This window comes from Phyllobates terribilis, unplaced genomic scaffold (assembly GCF_046119375.1).
Source record: "Phyllobates terribilis strain yellow unplaced genomic scaffold, ASM4611937v1 Scaffold_5__5_contigs__length_657084704, whole genome shotgun sequence".
Taxonomy (NCBI): domain Eukaryota; kingdom Metazoa; phylum Chordata; class Amphibia; order Anura; family Dendrobatidae; genus Phyllobates; species Phyllobates terribilis.
Genome location: NW_027362765.1, coordinates 118241204 through 118269200, shown reverse-complemented (window position 1 = coordinate 118269200; position 27997 = coordinate 118241204). Strand labels below are relative to the sequence as shown.

The window sequence follows — 27997 nt, the reverse complement described above, 5'->3', positions numbered from 1 at the left end:
GAAAGGTGGAACCTGATCGGTTGCTAAGGGCAACTGAGCCAGTTTCACAGATTTAGTTTTCACAGATAGATCTCCCCCAAATTTGTTTTCTTTTCAGATAACACATAATGGCAAATAATTTAAATACAGATCAAAGAAAATGGATTTTAACAGAGTATTGGAAATCTCAAAATGCTGAAACCGTTAGAGCAAATTGGGTTGAAACATTTGGTACTCAAGCCCCAAAGAGACAAACCATTTACCGCATTCATGACAAATTCAATGCCACTGGCTCAATCCTTAATGCTCCAAAAACTGCTCGACCCAAAACAGACTGTACAGAAGATAAACAACTTGTTCCTGAAACATTTGTTCAGAGTCCAAAAAAGTCCACCAGAAGAGCCTCTTTGGAATTGGGAATTTCACGAGCTTCTATCATGCGAATCCTGAAATCTATTGGGTGGAAAGCTTATCGGCCACGTCTAATTCATGGGTTATTGGAGGATGATCCAGACAGGCGGCTGCAAGTTAGTGTTTGATAAATCTCCCCCTTCATAACCTTATTACACTTTCTGTCCACCTACTTTTGGACCACCCTGTGTATGTGTGTAAATATATATATAATCATAATTTTATAGAGAAAAGCTGACTAAGCTTAATTTTTGATACTGTGCTGCACATGCCCCAGCCACTAGGGGGAGCTCACAGCATAGTGTGTTATTGAAGTCAGAATTGGCTCCCCCTAGTGGATCAAAATGGGTAAGTGATAAGTTAACTTAACATCCTGGAATTATTGCTAGGGTAATTCCTTCCATCCATACTATGCGAATGGCACTTGTCAATGTTGCAGGACTTGTAACTAGCATCAGTCCCAGCAGTGGGACCTGGTGTATAAGTAATGGACGATATTGAAGTTTATAGTCAAGAACGGAGCTGTGTATCCCAAAGTGCTTTCATAGTATATAGGTACTGATCCCTAATACAAATTAAAGGGGAACACTTGAAAAAATGGTGAGACTAATATATATTGATAGGAATGGCTAGGCATTACGCCTGAATCACATTCATTTAACACTGTCATAGGATTCAGAACACCCCACCTTTGCAATGGCCACAAGGGGGCAATGTGTGCAGGATATCAGCTGAGACTCCGATCTGATAGGTTATAGATATAGGGGAGCTGGCGTATTATATAGATTTCCCTAAATAGGGACGTACTATCCTGGCTATTTTACCCTCAGGGTGAACATGGACATCTTCTTTAATACATTTTGTCCGGAACAGCAGCCTTGACAACAAGATGTTTTCACACATGACACCCTTAGGGCTGGTCTGAACCCTTATTTTTTTTTAATTCCACCTTTTGTCAGTTTGCAGTTACGGACCCAACGGCCGGATCTTTGGGGAGAATGAAGCATTCTAATATTTATTAAAAATAAAGAGCTCATATGTATATACACATTTAGATATTTATATATTCTGGCAAGTTGGAAAAATATAAAAAGTCAATTTTTCTTTGAGGCGTTAAGTGCTGATAGGAGGAAAGCCCAAAGTATATGAGATAAGTAACGTGGGTGGGTTCTGAGGGGTTAATCGGCTGGGGAGTTGAATGTACAAAGTAATAGGGGGCCTTGTGTGGGAGACGCTGCCCCAATATAGACTAAGGGGGTTGTCTTCAAAATACTAAGGGCTCGATTCAATAAGACAGCCGTTTCGTACCCCAGTCTCAATCAGGGGCGTGCAGGAGTAAGAGGTGTCGAATTAATAGAGGTGCACACCACTTGTAAAATGCGCCAAATTCATTAACTGGTGTGCGCCTCTTCATGAATAAGACGTCTCTGACTCCTACATGCCCCTCATTGAGAATAGGGTACAGATGCCAGTTTTAATGAAGGGTTGATGAATTTATCAGGTGGGTTTTCACCCCGCACTCTATGGAAGAGGTGTCCGAAACTGGCATGAAAATGGGAAAATTTTCAGATTTTTTTTTGTGCAACGCTAAGTTGCTAAAAGGTGTTTAACACCAGTATTGCGGCAAAAAATACTTTGAAGAACCTGGTCCTAAACCTCTATATTCATGGTCTGCAACCTGTTGGAGAACTACAACTCCCAGAAGGCACAGGGACTACAATAATTGGGGCCTGCCAGGAGTTGTAGTCTTCTCCAAAATGCAGCATTAGAAGCGTTCTGATCTAAGGCCACAGCCTCCATCAGGACTCCACTGGAGGAAGGTACAGATGGCATCATCGCCTGTGCTTTGCTTTGGCGTTGGAGGACATCCCTTAAACCCAAAAAGACTATAACACATGGAAAAGCAGAAACTTCTGAATGTCTATCTCCCACATGTGACTGGGGCCTGCTCTGCAACCCAAATACTTAAAGTGCACTCACCCCCGATTCTGCGTTTCCTGCCTCACACCACATTATGTGCTCGGTAAGATGGACATGGCCTATGGGTAAGTGTCTGGGAAAAAGTAGAGCCTACATTGGATCATTGTTACACCAATCTGTGGCGCACAGTAAGTTAACAGATGGTGTAACTGTAAGCTCCCATACACATTAGAAGGCGTGCGATTGTATGGCCGGCAGCTCTCGCCCGACTCGTTCATACACAGGAGAACTGTCCGCCCGAGCGCTCCTGTGTGATCTCTATGAGAGGGCCGCTGCCGGACATCTCTGACAGAGGCTTATCTCTAGCGAACAGAAGGATTGAACATCCGAAATTGGACACACCGGACCCTTATCTCCCTCCTGAGGAACCCATTGACCTTGGCCGACATTCTAATGTGTATGAGGGGGCATTAGAAATATGTGCCACGTATCTCAAACGGCGTCGGCCACTGTCGTTAATTTGGCGCATTTTACAACTGTCTACAATTTAGCTCCAGTGTTGGAGGCAGCAGGGCTCGTCAGGGTGGGCTATTAGGATTCCACCTCACATTACATAAGTCAGTGGGATTGGCCAGCCATCTACTTTGTATGGTGGCCTCACAATTGATGTCGGGAGACAAAAGGATCAGGTATTTGGTGCGGAGATTAGCAGCAGCCAGATGCCTTTGCCAGCGGCACTCTCATAGAGACCAACAGAGCGCTCGTCTGTAGGGGGAAATGGTCGTCAGCCGGACGATTGTGGGGCCAACATAAAACGTATGGCCGACATTACAGCAGCCTGTTCATCTTCTGACTATGCTGCAGTCATCAATATCAGATTATGGCAGCCCCACTAATCACAGGGGTCCAGAATTGGCACAGCTCCATCCAGTCACCTCTGCAATACCTAATGTAGGACTGGCAGTAAGGCAAATAATCCAATGTGTCCTGGGGAAGGCGTACAAAGGGAACCACGTGCTTCTTTATATATCCATTAGGTGCAGCAGTGGCTACTGACTGCTGGCATCTAAGGGGGTTAGACCGGCTCTGATCCTAGACGTTAGAGCGACCGTGATGTAATAGTACTTTGCAGGATGGCAAGTGGTTAATATTTGAGGACTATAAAATGGCAGCCACTGTATACTGTAAGGTCCAACTATAGATCAGCAGCAGAGGCTGCCATATTTGCTGATAAGCTTAGGGTATCGGCAATGAGGTTGAGGCTCCAATATGGCTACCGCCGCTGTGTACTGTAGGAGACAGGTGTAATTCTATATCATGTCACAGATGGACCTGGGGGCGCTCACACAGCAGGGATCTGGAACAGACCGGGGCGATGTATCGGGTCACACGATGCTAAAAATTCGGCAAAACTCTCACCCTGCTGGTGTCTAAAATGGGCCCCAAGTCCAAAGTATCTGGATAAAGGGGCAGGATGATGGCGGAATGTGACTTGTGTATGATCTCCCCCTGACAGGGACTTAGCAGCTAACAGAGAACAATAGCTCACACCGTTAATTAAATGTTTGAAACCTATAGATCGTAATCAGAGTAAAATTACATTGTCTAATAAAGTTAACTGCTTGCCATTTTCAAGATGACTGCAGTCAGTGAATGGTAACACTATGTAGCACACCCCCCATATATATATTCTATGTCTTACACCCCACTTCCAAGTAGTCACAGGGCTTACCTGAACCTGTAGGCACTCCACGAATGATGACTATCCCTTCCAGACATGGCCAACAGTCTGGTTGCTATGGACATTGCCTATCGATGTCCCTAGCAACCAGCCTGTCTCAATAACTTCAGGGAGAGATGGCAGGACTGGAACCAGGGTTGCTGCTAATACTGGCCGATGTCTAAAGTAACAAACTAAATTGGGAAGAAATTAGTTGCCAGAAGGGAAATGGTGGTAAAAAAACAAACTGTTGTGGGCTCCACTAGTGCCCACTGGGTGGGGGCGGCAATGCTCTGTGGAGTAGCTTATGTCAGGATTCACACTGTAAACGGCGTAGTGAGGTAATACGAGCGGGCGATGCCACCAAGGTTAGTAAACAAACCCATTGGAAATGACTCCGACTGGTCTCCTCGGCGAGGAATTGTCTCTATATGGGCACAGATCTGAAAGAGGTAGATGAGACTTGGCACTGGTTCTTGGTTCAGAAGACCATTCCAACGAGGTGGCTGGTTGAAGGGGTGGCGATCGTACCGATCTTACTGGTAGATGCAAGTCTTGTGCTTGATGAATGCCGTCCGCCATCTTCTTCCATCCTGCCCTCCGACCCGCCGCCATCTTCACATTTTATAGGGGTGGGATCGTTCTGGTTTCCACCGGGTTGTGGAATGGCGCAGTCTCTGATCCTGAGGTATGATGCGCTGTTGTCGAACAAATGGAAGAGGTTAGCTTCAAAAAACCGGACAAATAAAAGTAACTGTGAGGCCTCGAAATACGAGAAAAAAAAAAAAAAAAAAAAGGTGCCAAGATGGCACCAAGTGTTCTCTCCGGATATCATATGAGGTAAGATAAGAAACGGTCTCACCGGGTTTACTTGAAGGCTTGGTGAAACTGAGGCAATGTTGTAGGGTTAATGTCTGAGGTATAATGAGGCAGGGGCAGATCGCCGCCACAGCCTGGTGCCAGGAATTGTTGATTTTCTCCCATAGATATCTCAGTGTTGGGTAAAGAGAGGTTACAAGGAGGGAGATTGACGGGCAAGAAGCTGAGGAAATGGTTGAAGTCTATGCCCGATGATAGGGGATCGCACAGGGCAGAGAGGTAAGACTCATCCAATGCGGCCTGTGGGGTACATGCCACCACCTCGGGTGAAGTGAGGGACAGCCCCCCAGACCCATCAGGCATGAAAGGATCCATTTCACTTTTGGGGAAATATGAGGTAGAGGTGAACTGGAACCTGCTAGATGGGTCCGTAGAGAAGGTGGGCACACTTTCGGAAGGGTAACTAAGCCCTAAAGACAATGAGGTTGGCACTAAGGACTGGGGAATGCCAGCATTGGTTAAGGGCTGAAATGGCGTAGTGTACATGCCCGTGGAAATCATGTCTCTTGGCTGCATGCACATGATGGAGCCCCACTCTTCCTTCACCACTGCCGATTGGCAGCTCATGAGGCTCAAGTCGTCTTGAGGTTCTGTCTTGATCCGAGGTGCTTCCTCGCAATGGCTCTTTTTCATGTGCCGCGTTAGATGGTCCTTGCGTCCAAACATCTGGGCGCAGCAGTGACACTGGAAATCCTTGCGGCCGGTGTGCACCACCAGGTGGCGTCGAACATCCTTGCGGGTGTAGAAGCAGCGGTCGCAGTGCTCGCAGGGGTATTTCTTCTCTCGGTTGCCCATGGACGGCCGATGGTTGTGGCTCTTCAGGTGCTCCAGCACTGACTGGCGGTCTCGGAAAACCTGAAAACATATGGCACAGCTGAGGTCACCCCTGGCAATGGCATGTAAGGCAAGATGGCGGCGGTGTCCGTATTTGGTGCTGTAGTTCTTGCTGCACTCCGGGCACTGCAGGGCCACTCTGTTAGGGTTGTGGGTCTGCAGGTGATTCTTCAGGTGGTCTTTCCGGTGGAACATTTTGCCGCAGTGTGAGCATTGGTGGGATTTCTGCATAGAGTGAGTGGCCATATGCCTGAGGGGAGAGGAGAAGTCACAGTCACACACAACATTCCCATCACCGGCCCATCTACTATCACTGCTAGTTCATTTTAAGCTTTGATTCTTCCAATGTTTGCAATATGTCTGCTTGCTGCCAGTGGATGGAAACATTCTCACTCGGACTTAACACCCGCCTTGACCTGACCTAGATTCCAGACTGATACACTGTAACAAACCATCAGGACAGGAGAGACATTTGCGCTGCTTTGTAGCCAGGATATGGAGGTAACAATCATTAGGTCAGAATGAATGAATTCATTCACTGACCACAAGCAGAGGTCTGAAAATAATAGCTGTGTTGTGGCCTCACATACTGCCTCCTCACTACCATAGGGCGCTAGATTCCTTATTAGCTATTATGCTTTCCTGTCTATAGAGGGCGCCAGATTCATTATTAGCTATTACACTTTTCTGTCTATAGAGGGCGCCAGATTCCTTATTAGCCATTACGCTTTCCTCTCTATAGAGGGAGCCAGATTCCTTATTAGCCATTACGTTTTCCTGTCTATAGATGGTGCCAGATCCTTATTAGCTATTACGCTTTCCTCTCTATAGAGGGAGCCAGATTCATTATTAGCTATTATGCTTTCCTGTCTATAGAGGGCGCCAGATTTATTATTAGCTATTATGCTTTCCTCTCTATAGAGGGCGCCAGATTCCTTATTAGCTATTAAGCTTTCCTCTCTATAGAGGGCGCCAGATTCCTTATTAGCTATTACGCTTTCCTCTCTATAGAGGGCGCCAGATTTCTTATTAGCTATTACGCTTTCCTCTCTATAGAGGGCGCCAGATTCCTTATTAGCCATTATGCTTTCCTCTCTATAGAGGGAACCAGATTTCTTATTAGCTATTACGCTTTTCTCTCTATAGAGGGAGCCAGATTCCTTATTAGCTATTATGCTTTCCTCTCTATAGAGGGAGCCAGATTCCTTATTAGATATTAAGCTTTCCTCTCTATAGAGGGCCCCAGATTCCTTATTAGCTATTACGCTTTCCTCTCTATAGAGGGCGCCAGATTTCTTATTAGCCATTACGCTTTCCTCTCTATAGAGGGAACCAGATTTCTTATTAGATATTAAGCTTTCCTCTCTATAGAGGGCGCCAGATTCCTTATTAGCTATTACGCTTTCCTCTCTATAGAGGGCGCCAGATTCCTTATTAGCTATTACGCTTTCCTCTCTATAGAGGGCGCCAGATTTCTTATTAGCCATTACGCTTTCCTCTCTATAGAGGGAACCAGATTTCTTATTAGCTATTACGCTTTTCTCTCTATAGAGGGAGCCAGATTCCTTATTAGCTATTATGCTTTCCTCTCTATAGAGGGAGCCAGATTCCTTATTAGCTATTACGCTTTCCTCTCTATAGAGGGAGCCAGATTCCTTATTGGCTATTACGCTTTCCTCTCTATAGAGGGCGCCAGATTTCTTATTAGCCATTACGCTTTCCTCTCTATAGAGGGCGCCAGATTTCTTATTAGCCATTACGCTTTCCTCTCTATAGAGGGAACCAGATTTCTTATTAGCCATTACGCTTTCCTCTCTATAGAGGGCGCCAGATTTCTTATTAGCCATTACGCTTTCCTCTCTATAGAGGGAACCAGATTTCTTATTAGCTATTACGCTTTTCTCTCTATAGAGGGAGCCAGATTCCTTATTAGTGATTATGCTTTCCTCTCTATAGAGGGCGCCAGATTCCTTATTAGCTATTATGCTTTCCTCTCTAAAGAGGGCACCAGATTCCTTATTAGCTATTACGCTTTCCTCTCTATAGAGGGCGCCAGATTCCTTATTCGCTATTACGCTCTCCTCTCCATAGAGGGAACCAGATTCCTTATTAGCTATTACGCTTTCCTGTCTATAGAGGGAACCAGATTTCTTATTAGCTATTACGCTTTCCTCTCTATAGAGGGAGCCAGATTCCTTATTAGCTATTATGCTTTCCTGTCTATAGAGGGCGCCAGATTCCTTATTAGCTATTATGCTTTCCTCTCTATAGAGGGCGCCAGATTCCTTATTAGCTACAGTATTACGCTTTCCAGTCTATGGATGGCACCAGATTCCTTATTAGCTATTACGCTTTCCTGTCTATATATGGCACCATGTTTAGTGGGTACATAGAGGGCCTGGGGCATCTGTCTCTGTACCTGCACAGCTTGTATTTGGATGCAAACGTCTTGTCACAGAGCAGCTGGGGGCAGGTAAACCGGCGGGGGAGAGGTGGGCTCTCCTGCTCACTGCTACAAGGGGCATCAAGTCTGGTGGCGTCATGCAGGATCTTGCTCTCGGCCGTGTCTCCCTCCTCCTGGGGTTTGGCCTCCGCTTTCCACTCGGTGCTGTGATCGTTGTTTGCAGCATTAAAGAAAAGCGTCTTCATCGCAGAACAAGTGGTGACTCGGCCGCGTGAGCGGTCATTTCCCCATCGGTGCCAGCGCGATGCCCGTCCTGGTGAATGGACAACAGAAAGAAGCACTGTGATGATCAATGTATATTGTGAAGAATCGCAAGAAAGATGGATGATATGCCCTGTGTTGGTGGCCATATTGCTTTTCACCCAGCTTTCCCAGGTGCAAATAGAAAAGGTTTGATGATCTTACGAGTAGCTCTTACCTGCAGCTGAAGATCTGGGTTCACCCCTCTGGGAGACAACGCAGAAGACGCCTCACCATCTTCCAACCTGCGCATAAAAGACATAGAAATCAGCCTTAAGGGGTTGGCTAAGATAATTATTTTATTTATCCCTCATCAAAATGAACACTTATAAAATACATATACAGTTGAAACCGGAAGTTTACATACACTATATAAAAAGACACATATGCCTGTTGTTCTCAATATCTAACATGAAATCAGAATAAACCTTTCCCGTTTTAGGTCAGTTAGGATTACCATAATTTTTAATATTTGCCAAATGCCAGAATAATGAGAAAATATTTAGATTTGAGAGTCCTCAGTGGTTGATACCTTTTAATGGCTAACAGAAAAGATGGTAATAAGTTACAAGCTTTCGAGACTACTCAGGTCTCTTCATCAGGCATAGAATAACACAAAATCTGAAGAGTCACATGTTTATACATAATAAGACACAGAAATAATGAAAGTAAAGCAGAACTATTACTATGGGAGAGAGATAAACAGTTCTGGCTGTAAATATTGGAACAGTTCATAGATAAGGAGTGTGAAAGTTTTATTGTCCTGTGAATGCAGTCTGGTCCAGGGTGTGATGACCCCACAGTTCTGAGGAGCACATTCCTTAGCTGATGTAGAATGACATAAATCCATGTGACACATTCATTCCTACTCTGAAGGTGTCAAAGGTCACCATGAGTTTGTATTCCCATATATTTGTGATGGGGCCATTCCGACTCCCCAGCACTGACTTACTACTGAGCATGTATGTAAAATGCAGCACAGATTCATCTCAATTAAAAGCCCAAATCCTTAGATCAGGAACAGAACAGACATTTATAGGACATTTCATAACTTTCCCAAATTCTTATGGAAACATCTACAGCACATTCTGCATTGTACTACTGTACCCAATTTATTATATATTTTAGGAGTTGGTCCATTTTATACGACTCCACAAAAATTGACTATCAGGCTAAGTGCCCACAATGCAGAAATGCTACATATTTTTTATGCTTCTCCCTGGCAGGAAAAACGTATGCGGATTTTACATGCGTTTTTACCGCCAGGTAGTAGCGTTTGTCAAGCGTTTTTGCATGCATTTCCGCATGAGGGTTATCAAGCGCTTTTCCAAGCGATTTTAGCATCATTTGGAAAGTGCTTGACAACTTGTTCACACTATATAAATCCATGCAACCGGCATGGATTTATATAGTGTGACCAAGTAATAGTTAAAAAAAAGAATAAGAATGGTAAAAAAAAAAGATTATACTTACCTTCCGATGTCCTCCCGGTGTTTTGTCCACGCCATCCGGTGTCTTGCAATGCTCGCGGTGGTGTGAAGGACCTGCGGTGACGTCATTGAGTCATGTGACAGGTCACATGACTCAATGACGTCATGGCAGGTCCTTCACAACAGCGCGAGCATTGCAAGACACCGGATGGCGTGGACAAAACACCGGGAGGACATTTTTTTTACAGTTTCTATGGTACCCAGGTCTGGATGAGAGTCTCCTCTCCTCCAGACCTGGGTACCATCCGCACATAGAACCGTGTGATATCCGCTTGCATATATGCAGTGAAGCGGATGTCACGTGGTCCAATGCAAGTCAATGGCGGCGATTACGCTGCGTGTCCGCAAAATTAATGGACATGCTGCAGATTTTTGAGCGCAGCATAAACGCTGCGGAAAAATCCGCAGCATGGGCATTGCGGCTTGTCATTGGGGACCATGGGGGGCGGATTACCAAGCGTTTCCCAAGTGCTTATGCTGCGGAAATTCCGCAGCATAAACGCTTTGAAAACGCATAGTGGGCACACAGCCTGACTCCGACTCCACAACGCTGATACAAAGGGGCTGAGAAGAGTGATCTACTGCAAGATGGGGCTCTATATAGAAGGGCTAAGAGGAAAGATGTACTGCTGAATGGTACCGTAAATAGAGTAAGTGAGAGGTGTGATATACTGCTGTATGGCATCATATATAGAGGGGCTTAGAGAGGTGATGTACTTGTGGATGGTACTATATAAAGAATAGGGGATAAGAGGAGTGATGTACTCCATGATGGGGCTGTGAGGAGCAATGTACTGCAGGATGGGGTTGTGAAGAATGATTTATTGAAAGATGGTACTGTATATAAAGGAGATTGGAGGAATGAGGTAATGCTGTATAGTAACGTATATAGAGGGGCTGAGAGGTACGATATACTGTATATAGAGGGGCTGAGAGGATTGATGTGCTTTAGGATGATATTGCATACAGACACGGTATATAGGAAGACAGAGGAGGATAGGTGAAAAAATGCTGCAAAAACGCTGATAGAACTGATGCAGCAGATTTCAAAAACACTGAAGTTGTCAAATTTAGTAAGGGGGGGGGAACAAACAAGCGTGTGCATGAGATTTCTGAAATCTCATAGGTTTTCCTGCTAATGTAAAAGGCAGCATATTTGAAGAGCATAACGCTGCAAAAAAAACTGCAGCATGTGAACATAGCCTGAGGGAGACAGTGTTTGTATTGGAGCCACAATCTCAGATCCTCCCAGACAATGTGCGGAGGGAGGAGGAGGCCGCCCTGGCGCTGATAACGGGTTAGGTGAGAGCGCTCAGATAGGAATATACAGATGGGAAGTTTGTGATGACCCAGGACCCCCTCCTCCAGGACGTAAACACAAAGGTGCCGGCTGTTCACCTGCAGGAAGTTGCTATCTGGATCTGCAGATGATCTACTTAGGAATATCATTGCTATTTTGTCAGATTTTACATTTTGATTTGTGTTTTGGAAAACCCCCTTTAAAGGGGCGTGTACATGAATACACCTCTTGGGCTATATATGAGGGGCAGGTGCATCACGATTGTATTTTGGGGGTACAGAAGTGAATGTGTCAGGGTTCTTCTATTAGGGAGACTCATCTAGTCTTATTGGCTTCATAGGGGGTCCTGTGTGATTTCATGGGGTCTCACTATATTATTAGTGTGTGCACTGGTATTGGGGTGCTCACCTGTAAGTGCTGGTTTGGGGCTGTGCACACGTGGGGGCAGTGAACCCCCCGATTTGGTGGGTGCATGTTTGGATGATGATGTATTAGTGCAGGGAGTGGTGATAATGGGTGGAGGGGACGATCTGTGCCATGGGCACTACCTACCCCGTTATTCCGCTTCCCGCCGGTTCCGTTATCCCCCGAGGCCGCAGGACGGAGCTGGCGCCCGCGGAGGATTCTGGGAGAGACGTGACTCCGCTGCGTGGAAGGGAGCGGGGCTAACCGAGGGCTCCAGGGAGCAGAGCACCGGTCCACCGTGGGCGGGAGAGCTGACACTGCGGTGATGGTACTGCCGGAGGCCGGGCCCGGGGTCTCTGCGTGTCAAGGACTCCCGTCACCCACCTGCCACCACCAACATGGCGGCTCCTCCCGCCCGGCCTCAACTCTGCCTCCGCTAACATGGCGGCGCACGGGGGATTGCTTCCGGCCGTCATGAAGCCGCTGAGTTTCCTCCTGCTCCTTATACTCCCAGAACTGCACCTGGCAGAGAGGGAATGGGACCCGGCCGGGTATCTGCTGTACTGTCCCTGCATGGGTGAGTCCGGGGGAGACCCTGTGCACCGAGCCCTGTATACGGGAGGGGAGACCCTGTGCACCGAGCCCTGTATACGGGAGGGGAGACCCTGTGCGCCGAGCCCTGTATACGAGAACGGAGACCCTGTGCGCCGAGCCCTGTATACGAGAACGGAGACCCTGTGCGCCGAACCCTGTATACGAGAACGGAGACCCTGTGCGCCGAACCCTGTATACGAGAACGGAGACCCTGTGCGCCGAGCCCTGTATACGAGAACGGAGACCCTGTGCGCCGAGCCCTGTATACGAGGAACGGAGACCCTGTGCGCCGAGCCCTGTATACGAGAACGGAGACCCTGTGCGCCGAGCCCTGTATACGAGAACGGAGACCCTGTGCGCCGAGCCCTGTATACGAGAACGGAGACCCTGTGCGCCGAGCCCTGTATACGAGAACGGAGACCCTGTGCGCCGAGCCCTGTATACGAGAACGGAGACCCTGTGCGCCGAGCCCTGTATACGAGAACGGAGACCCTGTGCGCCGAGCCCTGTATACGAGAACGGAGACCCTGTGCGCCGAACCCTGTATACGAGAACGGAGACCCTGTGCGCCGAACCCTGTATACGAGAACGGAGACCCTGTGCGCCGAGCCCTGTATACGGGAGGAGAGGGGAGACCCTGTGCGCCGAGCCCTGTATACGGGAGGAGAGGGGAGACCCTGTGCGCCGAGCCCTGTATACGGGAGGAGAGGGGAGACCCTGTGCGCCGAGCCCTGTATACGGGAGGAGAGGGGAGACCCTGTGCGCCGAATCCTGTATACGAGAGGGGAGACCCTGTGCGCCGAGCCCTGTATACGAGAACGGAGACCCTGTGCGCCGAACCCTGTATACGAGAACGGAGACCCTGTGCGCCGAGCCCTGTATACGAGAGGGGAGACCCTGTGCGCCGAACCCTGTATACGAGAGGGGAGACCCTGTGCGCCGAGCCCTGTATACGGGAGGAGAGGGGAGACCCTGTGCGCCGAGCCCTGTATACGGGAGGAGAGGGGAGACCCTGTGCGCCGAGCCCTGTATACGAGAGGGGAGACCCTGTGCGCCGAGCCCTGTATACGGGAGGAGAGGGGAGACCCTGTGCGCCGAGCCCTGTATACGGGAGGAGAGGGGAGACCCTGTGCGCCGAGCCCTGTATACGAGAGGGGAGACCCTGTGCGCCGAGCCCTGTATACGAGAGGGGAGACCCTGTGCGCCGAGCCCTGTATACGAGAACGGAGACCCTGTGCGCCGAACCCTGTATACGAGAACGGAGACCCTGTGCGCCGAGCCCTGTATACGAGAACGGAGACCCTGTGCGCCGAGCCCTGTATACGAGAACGGAGACCCTGTGCGCCGAGCCCTGTATACGAGAACGGAGACCCTGTGCGCCGAGCCCTGTATACGAGAACGGAGACCCTGTGCGCCGAGCCCTGTATACGAGAACGGAGACCCTGTGCGCCGAGCCCTGTATACGAGAACGGAGACCCTGTGCGCCGAGCCCTGTATACGAGAACGGAGACCCTGTGCGCCGAGCCCTGTATACGAGAACGGAGACCCTGTGCGCCGAACCCTGTATACGAGAACGGAGACCCTGTGCGCCGAGCCCTGTATACGGGAGGAGAGGGGAGACCCTGTGCGCCGAGCCCTGTATACGGGAGGAGAGGGGAGACCCTGTGCGCCGAGCCCTGTATACGGGAGGAGAGGGGAGACCCTGTGCGCCGAGCCCTGTATACGAGAGGGGAGACCCTGTGCGCCGAGCCCTGTATACGGGAGGAGAGGGGAGACCCTGTGCGCCGAGCCCTGTATACGGGAGGAGAGGGGAGACCCTGTGCGCCGAGCCCTGTATACGAGAGGGGAGACCCTGTGCGCCGAGCCCTGTATACGGGAGGAGAGGGGAGACCCTGTGCGCCGAGCCCTGGATACGGGAGGAGAGGGGAGACCCTGTGCGCCGAGCCCTGGATACGGGAGGAGAGGGGAGACCCTGTGCGCCGAGCCCTGGATACGGGAGGAGAGGGGAGACCCTGTGCGCCGAGCCCTGGATACGGGAGGAGAGGGGAGACCCTGTGCGCCGAGCCCTGGATACGGGAGGAGAGGGGAGACCCTGTGCGCCGAGCCCTGGATACGGGAGGAGAGGGGAGACCCTGTGCGCCGAGCCCTGGATACGGGAGGAGAGGGGAGACCCTGTGCGCCGAGCCCTGGATACTAGAGGGGAGACCCTGTGCGCCGAGCCCTGTATACGGGAGGAGAGGGGAGACCCTGTGCGCCGAGCCCTGTATACGGGAGGAGAGGGGAGACCCTGTGCGCCGAGCCCTGTATACGGGAGGAGAGGGGAGACCCTGTGCGCCGAGCCCTGTATACGGGAGGAGAGGGAAGACCCTGTGCGCCGAGCCCTGTATACGGGAGGGGAGGCCCTGTATGCGGGAGGGGAGACCCTGTGCGCCGAGCCCTGTATGCGAGAGGGGAGACCCTGTGCGCCGAACCCTGGATACGGGAGGAGAGGGGAGACCCTGTGCGCCGAGCCCTGTATGCGAGAGGGGAGACCCTGTGCGCCGAGCCCTGTATACTAGAGGGGAGACCCTGTGCGCCGAGCCCTGTATACTAGAGGGGAGACCCTGTGCGCCGAGCCCTGTATACGGGAGGAGAGGGGAGACCCTGTGCGCCGAGCCCTGTATACGGGAGGAGAGGGGAGACCCTGTGTGCCGAGCCCTGTTTACGGGAGGAGAGGGGAGACCCTGTGCGCCGAGCCCTGTATGCGAGAGGGGAGACCCTGTGCGCCGAGCCCTGTATGCGAGAGGGGAGACCCTGTGCGCCGAGCCCTGTATGCGAGAGGGGAGACCCTGTGCGCCGAGCCCTGTATACGGGGGGGGAGACCCTGTGCGCCGAGCCCTGTATACGGGGGGGGAGACCCTGTGCGCCGAGCCCTGTATACGGGAGGAGAGGGGAGACCCTGTGCGCCGAGCCCTGTATACGGGAGGAGAGGGGAGACCCTGTGCGCCGAGCCCTGTATACGGGAGGAGAGGGGAGACCCTGTGCGCCGAGCCCTGTATACGGGAGGAGAGGGGAGACCCTGTGCGCCGAATCCTGTATACGAGAGGGGAGACCCTGTGCGCCGAGCCCTGTATACGAGAACGGAGACCCTGTGCGCTGAACCCTGTATACGAGAACGGAGACCCTGTGCGCCGAGCCCTGTATACGGGAGGAGAGGGGAGACCCTGTGCGCCGAGCCCTGTATACGGGAGGAGAGGGGAGACCCTGTGTGCCGAGCCCTGTTTACGGGAGGAGAGGGGAGACCCTGTGCGCCGAGCCCTGTATGCGAGAGGGGAGACCCTGTGCGCCGAGCCCTGTATGCGAGAGGGGAGACCCTGTGCGCCGAGCCCTGTATACGAGAGGGGAGACCCTGTGCGCCGAGCCCTGTATACGGGAGGAGAGGGGAGACCCTGTGCGCCGAGCCCTGTATACGGGAGGAGAGGGGAGACCCTGTGCGCCGAGCCCTGTATACGGGAGGAGAGGGGAGACCCTGTGCGCCGAGCCCTGTATACGGGAGGAGAGGGAAGACCCTGTGCGCCGAGCCCTGTATACGGGAGGGGAGGCCCTGTATGCGGGAGGGGAGACCCTGTGCGCCGAGCCCTGTATGCGAGAGGGGAGACCCTGTGCGCCGAACCCTGGATACGGGAGGAGAGGGGAGACCCTGTGCGCCGAGCCCTGTATGCGAGAGGGGAGACCCTGTGCGCCGAGCCCTGTATACTAGAGGGGAGACCCTGTGCGCCGAGCCCTGTATACTAGAGGGGAGACCCTGTGCGCCGAGCCCTGTATACGGGAGGAGAGGGGAGACCCTGTGCGCCGAGCCCTGTATACGGGAGGAGAGGGGAGACCCTGTGTGCCGAGCCCTGTTTACGGGAGGAGAGGGGAGACCCTGTGCGCCGAGCCCTGTATGCGAGAGGGGAGACCCTGTGCGCCGAGCCCTGTATGCGAGAGGGGAGACCCTGTGCGCCGAGCCCTGTATGCGAGAGGGGAGACCCTGTGCGCCGAGCCCTGTATACGAGAGGGGAGACCCTGTGCGCCGAGCCCTGTATACGGGGGGGGAGACCCTGTGCGCCGAGCCCTGTATACGGGGGGGGGGGGGGGGGGCATCCTGTGCACAGAGCAATTACAAAGAGCAGTAGGGGGCACTCTCTACACTTCTTTCTTGGGTAGGGACAGCTTCTCCAAAGTCTCATATTCTCTTTTACTCAGCAGTGATGATGTTTAGTCCTCCTCCTCCCTGATCTCTTCTTACCCCAGGGGCATCTCCACCCAGTCCTGCAGTGCTCAGCTGCCAATTCTCTGCCTGCTCCAAAAACACAGATTTCATAGCTGCTAGATATTCTCCATGTTATGGAGTCTGTGGTGTGTACATTGTACAGAGGCAGTAGATGTGAGCAGTGCATACCACAGCAGCACTGAGTGTTTCAGCATTGACATATAAGCATTAGGGGGAGTTTTTGGGTGCGGCGGCGTGTAGAAGCCATGATATCATGATTTAATTTATTAGTGGTTGCGTTTCTTTGTGCAGGGCGGTTTGGCAATCAGGCGGATCACTTCCTCGGCTCTTTAGCCTTTGCCAAGATGGTGAATCGGACGCTGGTCGTCCCTCCGTGGATTGTTTACAACCACCATCGTCCTCCATACACCAATGTGAGTGAGCAGGAATCGATGATCTTTTCAGCCTCTCTGGCATCTATTTAGCTGTTTATGTTGTGGGTGTTGCTGTAATGATCGGGGGGTTGTAGAGGATCCCTTCACACTAATTGGTGTCCTTGGGCTTTTCTGCAGGTGCATGTGTCTTTTGCAGAATATTTCCAGCTGGCCCCCCTCAGCCAGTACCACAGAGTGATGAGTATGGAGGACTTCATGGAGAAGTTTGCTGCCAAGTACTGGCCGGCGGAGAAGCGTGTGGCTTACTGCTTTACTGCGGCTGCTCAGAGGAGCCCTGATAAGAAGAGCTGCCCCATGAAGGTGAACAGTGGCTGTGGGCCTGGTGATCAGCGTTTCTGTACTGATTCCATCGATTTTCCTTAGTGTTGAGTACCAACCATTCTTTTTTCAGGCCATCATCAAGGATAGAAAACACAATCAGTTTGTGAGAGACTTTAATGACTTCAAAGATAATGGCGCTTATAATTACACGGCTTCAACAATAGGTGTGAGTACTTGTATATCATCCTCTGAAGCCGAAAGCTGAGACAGAGAAAGATCCAACTCAAGGGGTAGGTGGAGACAGAGAGGGAGAGGATTCAGAAAAATAGATGGAGAGGGCGAGGAGGAAGGTGGTTGGACCATGGAGCTCAGAGGGATGTGGGGAACCCCTTTCAGAACATGACACCCGAATCCCCAGGACTTTTGAAAACAATGGGAACGGGAGGAGCACGGGAATCAGGATCACCAGCCTCGTCCTCATCTGCTTCTTTTTTGAAGCAGAGGGCCCCGGTTGGTTATCAGCTGAGAAACAGAAACCAATAGAGGGGCCAACTAGTCAAATTGTCAATCTGACCCAATATAGGCTGACACAGGAAGAAATGAAAGTACTTTACAAGGGGTTATCATTTGTCCCGACTACTCCCTATAACTCCTTTACGTGGGTAAAAGACATCAATCTATTTGGGCGGAAGCTAAAATGGCACAAGTTTTACAAACAACAAAATAAGGAGAAAAGCCAAAAATTGGGGATAAGTGAGGATGAACTCACAGCTTTGGAAACCTTGACTGATCTTCTAAATGAGAATGAGGAACCTAGTGGCTTAGGACCCTTCACTGAACTAAAGAGGAAAAGCACAAAACTACCCCCCCCCCCCTCCCTCTGGTGATGTGGACAGCATCGATATTTTTCTGAAACTAGTGGAGAATGATCTCTCTAAGATGAGTACCCCCAAAGTGACGGCGTTCAGATCCAATTTATCTGCTACTCAATCTGAAGCAATGAGGAAACTGGAAGAAAACCAGGAACTGATTATTAAACCCTCAGATAAAGGGGGTAACCTGGTGATCCTTAACCACCCTCTCTACCTCTCCATGTGTCAAGTAATATTGGGAGATAAGGATACTTATGAGATCCTAAAAATTGACCCTACTCCTCAATATCTTGAGACACTAACCTCAATATTGATTGAAAATCTTGAAGCTAGGGTGATATCTAAAAATGAATGAGTTCCTTCTACCGGTCCATCCTGTCACCCCTACGTTTTATGCCCTCCCTAAGTTACATAAGGGTACAAACCCCCTTAAGGGTCGTCCTATTGTGTCAGGGGTGGGCTCCTTATGCCAGAACCTGGGAGTATATGTTGATAAAGTACTCCGACCGTTCGTGTCCTCGTTACCGTCATATCTGAGGGACACGTCCGATCTATTGGTCAAACTTGAGGGGATTGGTGTGAATAATGGGATATTCTTTGCATCCATTGATGTGGAAGCCCTTTACAGCAACATACCACATGGGGCGGGCCTTAGAGGGTTACAACATTTTTTCGGGACAAGGGCAACACCGTTTGCCACACATAATCGATTTGTGTGTAATCTGATGTCATTCATACTCGCCCACAATCATTTCTCCTTCAATGGCAAAACTACCACCAGCTCAGGGGGACTGCGATGGCGAGCCCCTCAGCCCCATCGTATGCTAATCTCTTCCTGGGCTGGTGGGAGGAGACTGTGGTGTTGCGGGAGGAAGCTTGGTGGTTCCCATTTATTTTGCTATGGTCTAGATTTATCGACGACGTCTTTCTCCTCTGGTTGGGATCACTAGATGATTTCCAAAAATTCATACAGTGCCTCAATACTAATGAAATTAATATGAGGTTTACATCTGAAATCACGGGGGACGAGTTGACTTTTCTTGATTTAACAATTGGGAGAGACCAGGATGGTTTCATCACAACCCGAACCTTCCGAAAACCGACCGCAGCAAACAGTTTTCTCAGGTGGGAAAGCCATCATCCGGGTCCCTTGAAGAGAGGTATACCCAAGGGATAGTTCCTACGTATAAGGAGGAACTGTTCCAGTCAAGGAGTGTTTGTCTCAATCCCGTGAATTAAGGGATCGTTTCAGGAACGGGGTATCCCGAAAAGGTTATTGAAACGGCCTTTCTCCATGCCAATGGCCAGGATAGACAAAGATTATTATACCCAGCAGATAGGAGAGAGGAAACCAGTGGTCCGCCCAGAATTATTGGCACTTTTGATAACAGGGCGAGTGAGGTGATGAACATTGTACGTACGCACTGGGGGGTTCTTGGGATGGACCCTGACCTCAAAGGATTCATTGCTGAGCATTCAAGTGTTACCTATAGGAAGGGACGGTCACTACAGGACTGTTTGGTCCACAGTTTATATAAGCGGCCGGCCAGACAGGGATCCTGGCTTGAACGTAGGACCTGTGGTACTTTTAGATGCGGAAATTGTAAATTCTGTCTGTGGCTGAGACCATCTAAGAATTTCACTGGCAGTAAGGTGGGAAAAGTTTTTTTTCATGAGGGATTTTGCCAATTGTAAAACAGAAGGGGTAATTTACATGGCTATGTGCCCCTGCCCCAAGATTTACATTGGTAAAACCAAAAGGGAACTACGGAGACGGATTGGTGAACATCTTGGGGACATACGGCACAGGAGAGACACACCCATGGCTCGGCACATTAGGGAACTGCATTCTAATAACATAAATGCGGTCTCCTTCTGTGTTATAGAGGTTATCCGAAAAAATGAGAGGGGGGGGGTGATTGGAACAGGTTGTTACTCCAAAAAGAATGGCAATGGATTTTTAGATTCGGCGCTTTGACTCCGAATGGTCTCAATGAACAACAGAATTATTGCTGCTTTATCTGATTGATAGGGACTACAATCACCAGCCAGCATGGTTAAATGTCTAATTCTATTTTGACTATCGTGGATAAGTTTATTGTTTATCATTGTCTATATCAGAGGTTCTATTATAACTCAGACACCCAGTACATGCCCTCTTTAACCCTCCTGTTCCCACATATATTCCCCTTTATATAAATTAGTGGAATGCATGATTTTTCCCCCTTTCCTGTTATGCGGCTTTTGGAACTGCTGGAATGTATCCCCCTTTTTTTCTGCCTGCCTTTTAGAATTGAATATCGGTTGGTATACACACACACCATAGACCTTTGTGATATAATGCTGGGGCGGTAATCAACTGTTCCCCTGAATCCAATGTCTGTGGGGTGCTTTGATCCAGTATGTTTGGCTGCACCACATTGGGGTACCTGCGCAGTGTTCTCCGTCCGCTTTATCTGTGTGGACGGGTGCGCATGCGCGGACTTCACTGTGTGCGGCGATCCCGTGAATTCCTCTAGAGTGGAGGCGTGTCTGAATGCCTGACGTCAGACACTGCACTCGCACGTGCGCAGTACACCCGAAGTACCTCTAGTGGATGTCGGGTTTACAGACATACGCACTAGAGGAGGGAAGGACAAGCACGCGATTGATATCAATGGGGGATACTTACCTCTGTGTTTGGGGGAGTGGACTCTAATTAAATACATCTGTAGAGGTGGATATATTAAGAGGGAGAGGGATAGCATTAAATGGACTGCAGGTTATCGGCAGGACACCTAATCACACTTGTTCTAATTTTTCCTCCTGATGAACCTAAAACGATATGGGGAAACGCGTTGAGGATTGTGGAACCCCACGACTGACAGGGGAGGCAGGATTCCCACATACTGAGATAAGTTGAAAATCTTGCACTCTAAAGGCCCGGTCACACTTAGCGACGCTGCAACAATCCCGACAACGATACGACCTGTCAGGGATCGTTGCTGCGTCGCTATGTGGTCGCTGGAGAGCTGTCAAACAGGCAGGCTCACCAACGATCAGGGGAGCAGCGACATCGTGGAAAGAATCTTTCCACGATGTCCTGCTCCTGGTTACAAGCCTGCTGAAGCAGGAGCAGGCTGGTAACCATGATAAACAGCGGGTTACTAGGGGCACACGTGCTCCTAGTAACCCGTTGTTTATCATGGTTACCACTCTGCTACGGTGAGCGGGAGGTTAACGCTCACTTTAGCAGGCTCGTAACCATGATAAATAACGGGTTACTAGGTGCGCGTGTGCCCCTAGTAACCCGGTGTTTACCATAGTTACCAGCCTGATCGCTGCTCCCGCTGGTCACACACAGCGATGTGTGCTGACCAGCGGGAGAGCAACAACCAAAAAATGGTCCAGGACACTTTGCAGCGATCAGCGACCTCACAGCAGGGGCCTGATCGCTGCAAAGTGTCACACATAGCGACATCGCTGGTGAGGTCGCTGTTGCGTCACCAAAACCGTGACACAGCAGCGATCTCACTAGCGATCTCGCTATGTGAGACGGGGGCTTAACTTTATGGCAAACTGCTTGGGCAAATCTAGTACTGTTTAATGTGAATGGTGGAAGGGATCCATGTGCAACCTTTATCAGCTTCTGGCTACGTATTCTAATGATTGATGATAGTAGCTGAGTAATCTTTACTGTGTCCGTATGTAATCTCTTATCGTAATATATGTGGGAAATTATCTGCCACCGTGTCTCAGTCGGGGAAGTATTTATCTATACTCCTAATTTGGAGTGGAATGAGATTTTTATCTGGTAATGTGGCAAGAGAATATATATATATATATATATATATATATATATATATATATATATATATATATATATATATATATATATATATATATATATATATATATATATATATATATATATATATATATATATATATATATGTATATATATATATATATATATATATATATGCTATCTATTACTTGATTTATTTTTGGAGCCACAACATACCAGCATTATCTACTGACGGTATTCCTGGTGGCATTTTATGTCTGTGATCTATCACTGGTAGAGGCGGACGGATCATGATTGAGAGATATTTTGTTAGTGGTTCTCGGTGTCATCTGCACGTGTGCCACAAACTGCTTTATAATAAGTGATTTATCTGTCGATTGCCAGTGGATGGATCACATTTTTACTTGTGTCTGTTTCTATGGTACTTGGTGTCTTTTGTGAGTTGTAAGACATTGCATTAAAATAATCTATTAAAAGTTATCTTTTAGATGGGTTTTTCAATGTGAGACGTGTTTACATACCCATGAATACATTCTATTTTTGTGATCTGATACCAACCATTCTGGTCATCTTTAAAGGGGTTTTCCCAATGTATAATATGCTGTTCGCTGAGAAGTCCTTGTGCAGGGGCAGTCTATAAAATGGAGCAGATGTACGCATGTTCAACCTCCACTCCTTTTGTTGTCTATGGGACTAGCGGAGGAAGCTGAGTATTTCTGGCAGTCCCATTGATAATGCATTGAGTGGAGGCTGAGCATATGCACCTCCGCTCCATTCTTTCAAGACTGCTCCCTGCAGAGCCCTGTTTTTGGGAACGGTGGAGGACCCAGCAGTCTAACCCCTTCGCTTTCAGCAAACTATCCCCTATCCTATGAAAAGCCCATTTAAAGGGTTATCACTTATTCACAAGATGGGTGATAAATTGCTAGGGGTCTTAGGCCAACCATACACCTTAGATGACTGTCAGCCGAGCAATGCTTTGGCTGATTGTTCAGCCAGCAGCCATCTCAGCTTTCACACCCATATACAGGAATGCTCGCTCAGCCAAGCACTTTAAGGCTATGTGCACACGTCACGTTTTTGATTGTAGATTTGTCGGAAATTCTGATGCCGGCAAAGTCAATGAGAATCCGAAGTGTCACGCACACGTTTCTGACTTGCAGAAAAAAATCTGCAGCATGTCAATTCTTCCAGCGTTTTTTGCAACGTTTTCTCATCCCAAAATGCTAGAAAATCGCAGGTAAAAAAAATGCAAGCAAAAACGCGTCAAACGTGCGTTTTTGCCAATGTGTTTTTCCTGCCAAGAGATGCAGAAATTTCTGCAACCAAATACTGAACGTGTGAACATACCCTTAAGCTCTCTATATGAAAACCACATTTCGGCTGGCAGGTTCTCAGTGAGAACAATGTGATTGAAAGTCTGAAATCGGACATGTACGACCAACATCTCCTGACAATCATTCGGCTGGTGCCTCCACACACATTAGCCCATCTGCCAAACCCATTGATATCGGTGAGTTCAGCCGACTTAAGTCTAATGTGTATGGGGACCTTTACAGCTGGAGCCCCCAGTGGTTCCAAGAATCGGGCTCACAAGGGCTCCATATGAATAGAGCGACGGACACACATGCACACCTCTGCTCCATTTGTTCTGTATGGGACTGCCGGAAGTAGCCGAGCACCGTACTTGGCTATCTCTGGCGGTCTCGTAGACAATCAAATCCTCCACCATCGCTCCAATTTAACACAGTACCACAGAGCCCAATTTTTGGGATCAGTGGTGGTTTTGGCTATCATCAAGTTGCTTTATCTTTTTCAATGCCAAAGATATAATGCTATAGTGATAACCTTGCAGTAAAGCTTCTCACCCAAGAACGGACCGCCTAATCATTGTGCTGTCACAGGCAGCAGTCAAGGACTAGATGTTGCAGTAACCTACTTGTTAATGGTGCCCCCTGCTGTTTTATATATATATATATATATATATATATATATATATATATATATATATATATATATATATATATATATATAGTACAGACCAAAAGTTTGGACACACCTTCTCATTTAAAGATTTTTTTCTGTATTTTCATGACTTTGAAAATTGTACATTCACACTGAAGGCATCAAAACTATGAATTAACACATGTGGAGCTTCAAGAGGTAGTCACCGGAAATGGTCTTCCAACAATCTTGAAGGAGTTCCCAGAGATGCTTAGCACTTGTTGGCCCTTTTGCCTTCACTCTGCGATCCAGCTCACCCCAAACCATCTCGATTGGGTTCAGGTCTCGTGACTGTGGAGGCCATGTCATCTGGCGTAGCACTACATCACTCTCCTTCATGGTCAAATAGCCCTTACACAGCCTGGAGGTGTGTTTGGGGTCATTGTCCTGTTGAAAAATAAATGATGGTCCAACTAAACGCAAACTGAGGCTGGTGACTCGGATAAACTTATCCTCAGAAGCAGAGGTGACTCTTGGTCTTCCTTTCCTGGGGCGGTCCTCATGTGAGCCAATTTCTTTGTAGCGCTTGATGGTTTTTGCAACTGCACTTGGGGACACTTTCAAAGTTTTCCCAATTTTTCACACTGACTGACCTTCATTTCTTAAAGTATTGATGGCCACTCCTTTTTTCTTTACTTAGCTGCTTTTTTCTTGCCATAATACAAATTCTAACAGTCTATTCAGTAGGACTATCAGCTGTGTATCCACCAGACTTCTGCACAACACAACTGATGGTCCCAACCCCATTTATAAGGCAAGAAATCCCACTTATTAAACCTGACAGGGCACACCTGTGAAGTGAAAACCATTTCCGGTGACTACCTCTTGAAGCTCATCAAGAGAATGCCAAGAGTGTGCAAAGCAGTCATCAAAGCAAAAGGTGGCTACTTTGAAGAACCTAGAATATAAGACATATTTTCAGTTGTTTCACACTTTTTTGTTAAGTATATAATTCCACATGTGTTAATTCATAGTTTTGATGCCTTCAATGTGAATGTACAATTTTCATAGTCAAGAAAATACAGAAAAATCTTTAAATGGGAAGGTGTGTCCAAACTTTTGGTCTGTACTGTATGTATGTATATGTGTGTGTGTGTATGTGTATATATATATATATATATATATATATATATATATATATATATATATATATATATATATATATATATATATATATATATATATATATATATATATATATATATATATATATGTGTATATGTATGTATGTATATATGTCCACCTAACATGTGTTGAGTACCTGCAATATGTAGACCCGGCGTTGTGTGCACTAGCATCCCCTTTTAATTGGTATCATATACTCCTTCCAGGATGGGAATCCATTTGGCCCTTTCTGGGATCATTTCCATGTGGACTTTTTCCGCTCAGAGCTGTTCGACGGCATCAATTTCAGTGCTCATTATAAAGACGTTTGGCAGAGCCGGTGAGTGACGAGTAATGTGTTAGCAGACACCCCCAAATCTTTCAAAACTCACACATTTTAGGAATCCTTTGACACATTTACATATAAAACAAGACATTTTTGCCCATGGCAACTGAGACCTTGCTTATAAATGCTTGCCACACTAATGCTTATTGCTCTGATTTTGCCAGGTACCCCGCTTCAGCGCACCCTGTCCTCGCCCTCCCAGGGGCACCAGCCCAGTTTCCGGTGCTGGAAGAACACAGGAGTTTACAGAAGTACATTGTCTGGTCCGAAAAGATGGTTCAAGAGGGAGAGAAGCAAATTGAGGCCCTGCTTGTCCGACCGTACGTGGGGGTGCATTTGCGAATCGGCTCTGACTGGGTGAGCGTTCACTCTTGATGACGGTTAGTTTGCGATGCTGGGCAGCGGAAAAGATTATTGGCAAACCTTTGGTTTGTAAATTGTCTGTGCTGTAATATTGTAGTTGCCCAGTCTTCTGCCATATAGAACTGCATTAATGGGGGGGAATGGCGCCATATGATTATAAGTATGGCACCATTTCTTTTTTTATTAACGGCTGGTTGTATTAGCCTTACTTTGTTATACATATCTTGTCTTCTCTACAGGTTAACGCCTGCAAGATGCTGAAGGACGGCACGGCTGGCCCACATTTCATGGCTTCCCCTCAGTGCGTTGGGTTCGACCGTCAGAAGGCAAAGCCGCTCACCATAAACATGTGTCTGCCCGACCTCAAAGAAATCAAGCGGGCGCTGACATACTGGGTAAAGAAGACCAAAGCGAGATCCATATATATAGCTACTGACTCCACGTCTTACACTGCCGAACTACAGAAGGCTCTGGGGGAGAAGGTGAGCAGGCACCAGAGCTCCATAGCATCATACCTTATACTTCAGTCACATCCAAAGCTGCATTCACAAATTACTGTTGTCTATCAAAACTTGTTGTTGGTGATTTAGTTAGGCAGCAGTTAGATGCATGTTTCACAAACTGAGAGCTAGCAGGAAAGCAGCAGAATTGTGAATGCAGCTCTGGAAGTCACTAAAGTTCCTGTATATTAATCTTTTCAGTTTATTTTCTTGTAGGTTAAAGTTGTGAGTTTACAACCAGAAGTGGCACAAATAGATCTGTATATTCTGGGTCAGTCGGACCATTTTATTGGGAACTGTGTGTCATCATTCACGGCATTTGTGAAGAGGGAGCGTGATCTTCAGGGGAAGCCCTCCTCCTTCTTCGGGATGGATACAGTGGTGAGGAAGCCAGATGAGCTATGAGGGAGCTTGGCATTGGGAGGACACTACCCGAGAATACTAGTCTGTGGTTAAAGAGACGACCAGCAAACAGGCCAGCTCTGGTCCTCACCTGGGAAACCCTGTACTGCCAAGTGTGTGACGCCCACAAGATATTTGGTCCAATGTCTAGTTTTAAAGGGTATTCCCATTTTGCAGGATGTTGGCATATCTGTAGGATATGCTCTTACTTTACGATCGGTGGGGGTGCAACCTTAAAGTGAATAACTCCAGCTAGACTTCCCTTAACAGTAAGTGTGTGGAAGGTCCTAGAGTTTGTATCCTCACTGATCATAAAGTAATGGCATAGCCAGAGAGATGAGTATACTCCTTCATGGGGCTTTCCACCATAAAGACTTGATTTGGAAATGAAAGCAGAGTTCCCCAAACAAGGGTCTGCAGATATGTGTGAATAAAGTCCTTTATTTTTTTTTTATTTTTTATTCTGCTTAAGGGACATTTCCTAAGATGTTCTGATAAAATAGGAACAAATGTCTTTTCTAGAAGTCGATTTCCAAAAAAAGCCTTCACCCCATCAACCTTGCCACTTCTGATGGCATACTAAAGAATGTGGTACCTCATAAGCATTTAAAAGGGAGTCTTAACAGCACAGAATGACTGTTCAAACCAAGTGCAGGCGCACTATGGTGGGGCCAAACACAAACATTTAACTACTCCTTTCCACCTACTTGTTCTCCCTTTTTCTCCATCCCACCCACATCTTTGGCTTGATAGAGCCAGATCAGTGCATAGATAGATGGAAAACAAGCCGGTGTGAAGGTGTAGTTAAATGACTGACCCCACCATGGTGCACTGAGTGCCTATACTTGGCTTGTATTTTAGGCTATAGGTTGAACTTTGATGGACTTAAGTCTACCTTCAACCTCTGAAACTATGGTTAGAACAGTCATTCTGTGCTGACAGTCCATTTACATGCATCTTCCCACCTAGTTGCCCCCTGCCACCCCCCAACTTTATCTCCGTACCATCTCTTTTTCACCCTTGTCTGGCTCTATAAAGCCAGAGCTGTCAATAAAACAAGTAGATGAGAAGATGCACTAAACTGTTTGGTCACACCAAGGGTGCACTGAGCGCCTATACTTGGTTTGAACAGTCCGTGCTGACACACCAGCCTGTCTGTTCCCATCATGGAGAAGATCTGACAGTTGTATCCTCTTCTGAACTTTCCAGTGAATTATTTCCACTAAATTTCAAATGCAGTCAGTGGACCCTGTAAAATAAGACCTCTCCCCGTCATCCGGGACCACTGTGCACTCAATGTGAACAGAAGCTACAACCCATTGTCATAATGATCAGCGAGCGGCGTACATAAGGAGACACTTACTGAGTCACAGGCACATAAATAACGTGTTCCTATTATTTTATACTTATTTCTGTAATTAAAACATTAAATCTGA

General features: G+C 48.1%; 2 protein-coding genes across 3 annotated transcripts; one reads left to right on the top strand and one right to left on the bottom strand.

The window, feature by feature from the left end:
* Window positions 1–5: 5 nt before the first annotated feature.
* On the bottom strand, window positions 6–12059 carry PLAGL2 (PLAG1 like zinc finger 2). Its single transcript, XM_073682799.1, has 4 exons — window positions 11790–12059; window positions 8626–8692; window positions 8163–8460; window positions 6–5993 (listed from the first exon to the last, which is right to left on the bottom strand). Exons 3-4 carry the CDS (start codon window positions 8390–8392, stop codon window positions 4898–4900), a joined length of 1326 nt encoding a protein of 441 aa, XP_073538900.1. The 5' UTR covers window positions 8393–8460; window positions 8626–8692; window positions 11790–12059; the 3' UTR covers window positions 6–4897.
* Window positions 11936–27997, top strand: POFUT1 (protein O-fucosyltransferase 1). Of its 2 annotated transcripts, XM_073682800.1 has the most exons (8): window positions 11936–12219; window positions 16780–16901; window positions 17040–17222; window positions 17314–17409; window positions 25178–25290; window positions 25461–25653; window positions 25899–26141; window positions 26376–27997. In XM_073682800.1, exons 1-8 carry the CDS (start codon window positions 12084–12086, stop codon window positions 26562–26564), a joined length of 1275 nt encoding a protein of 424 aa, XP_073538901.1. In that variant the 5' UTR covers window positions 11936–12083; the 3' UTR covers window positions 26565–27997. The 2 variants fall into 2 exon arrangements, with proteins under 2 accessions (XP_073538901.1, XP_073538902.1); XM_073682801.1 differs by lacking the exon at window positions 17314–17409 and having other exon boundaries at window positions 11939–12219.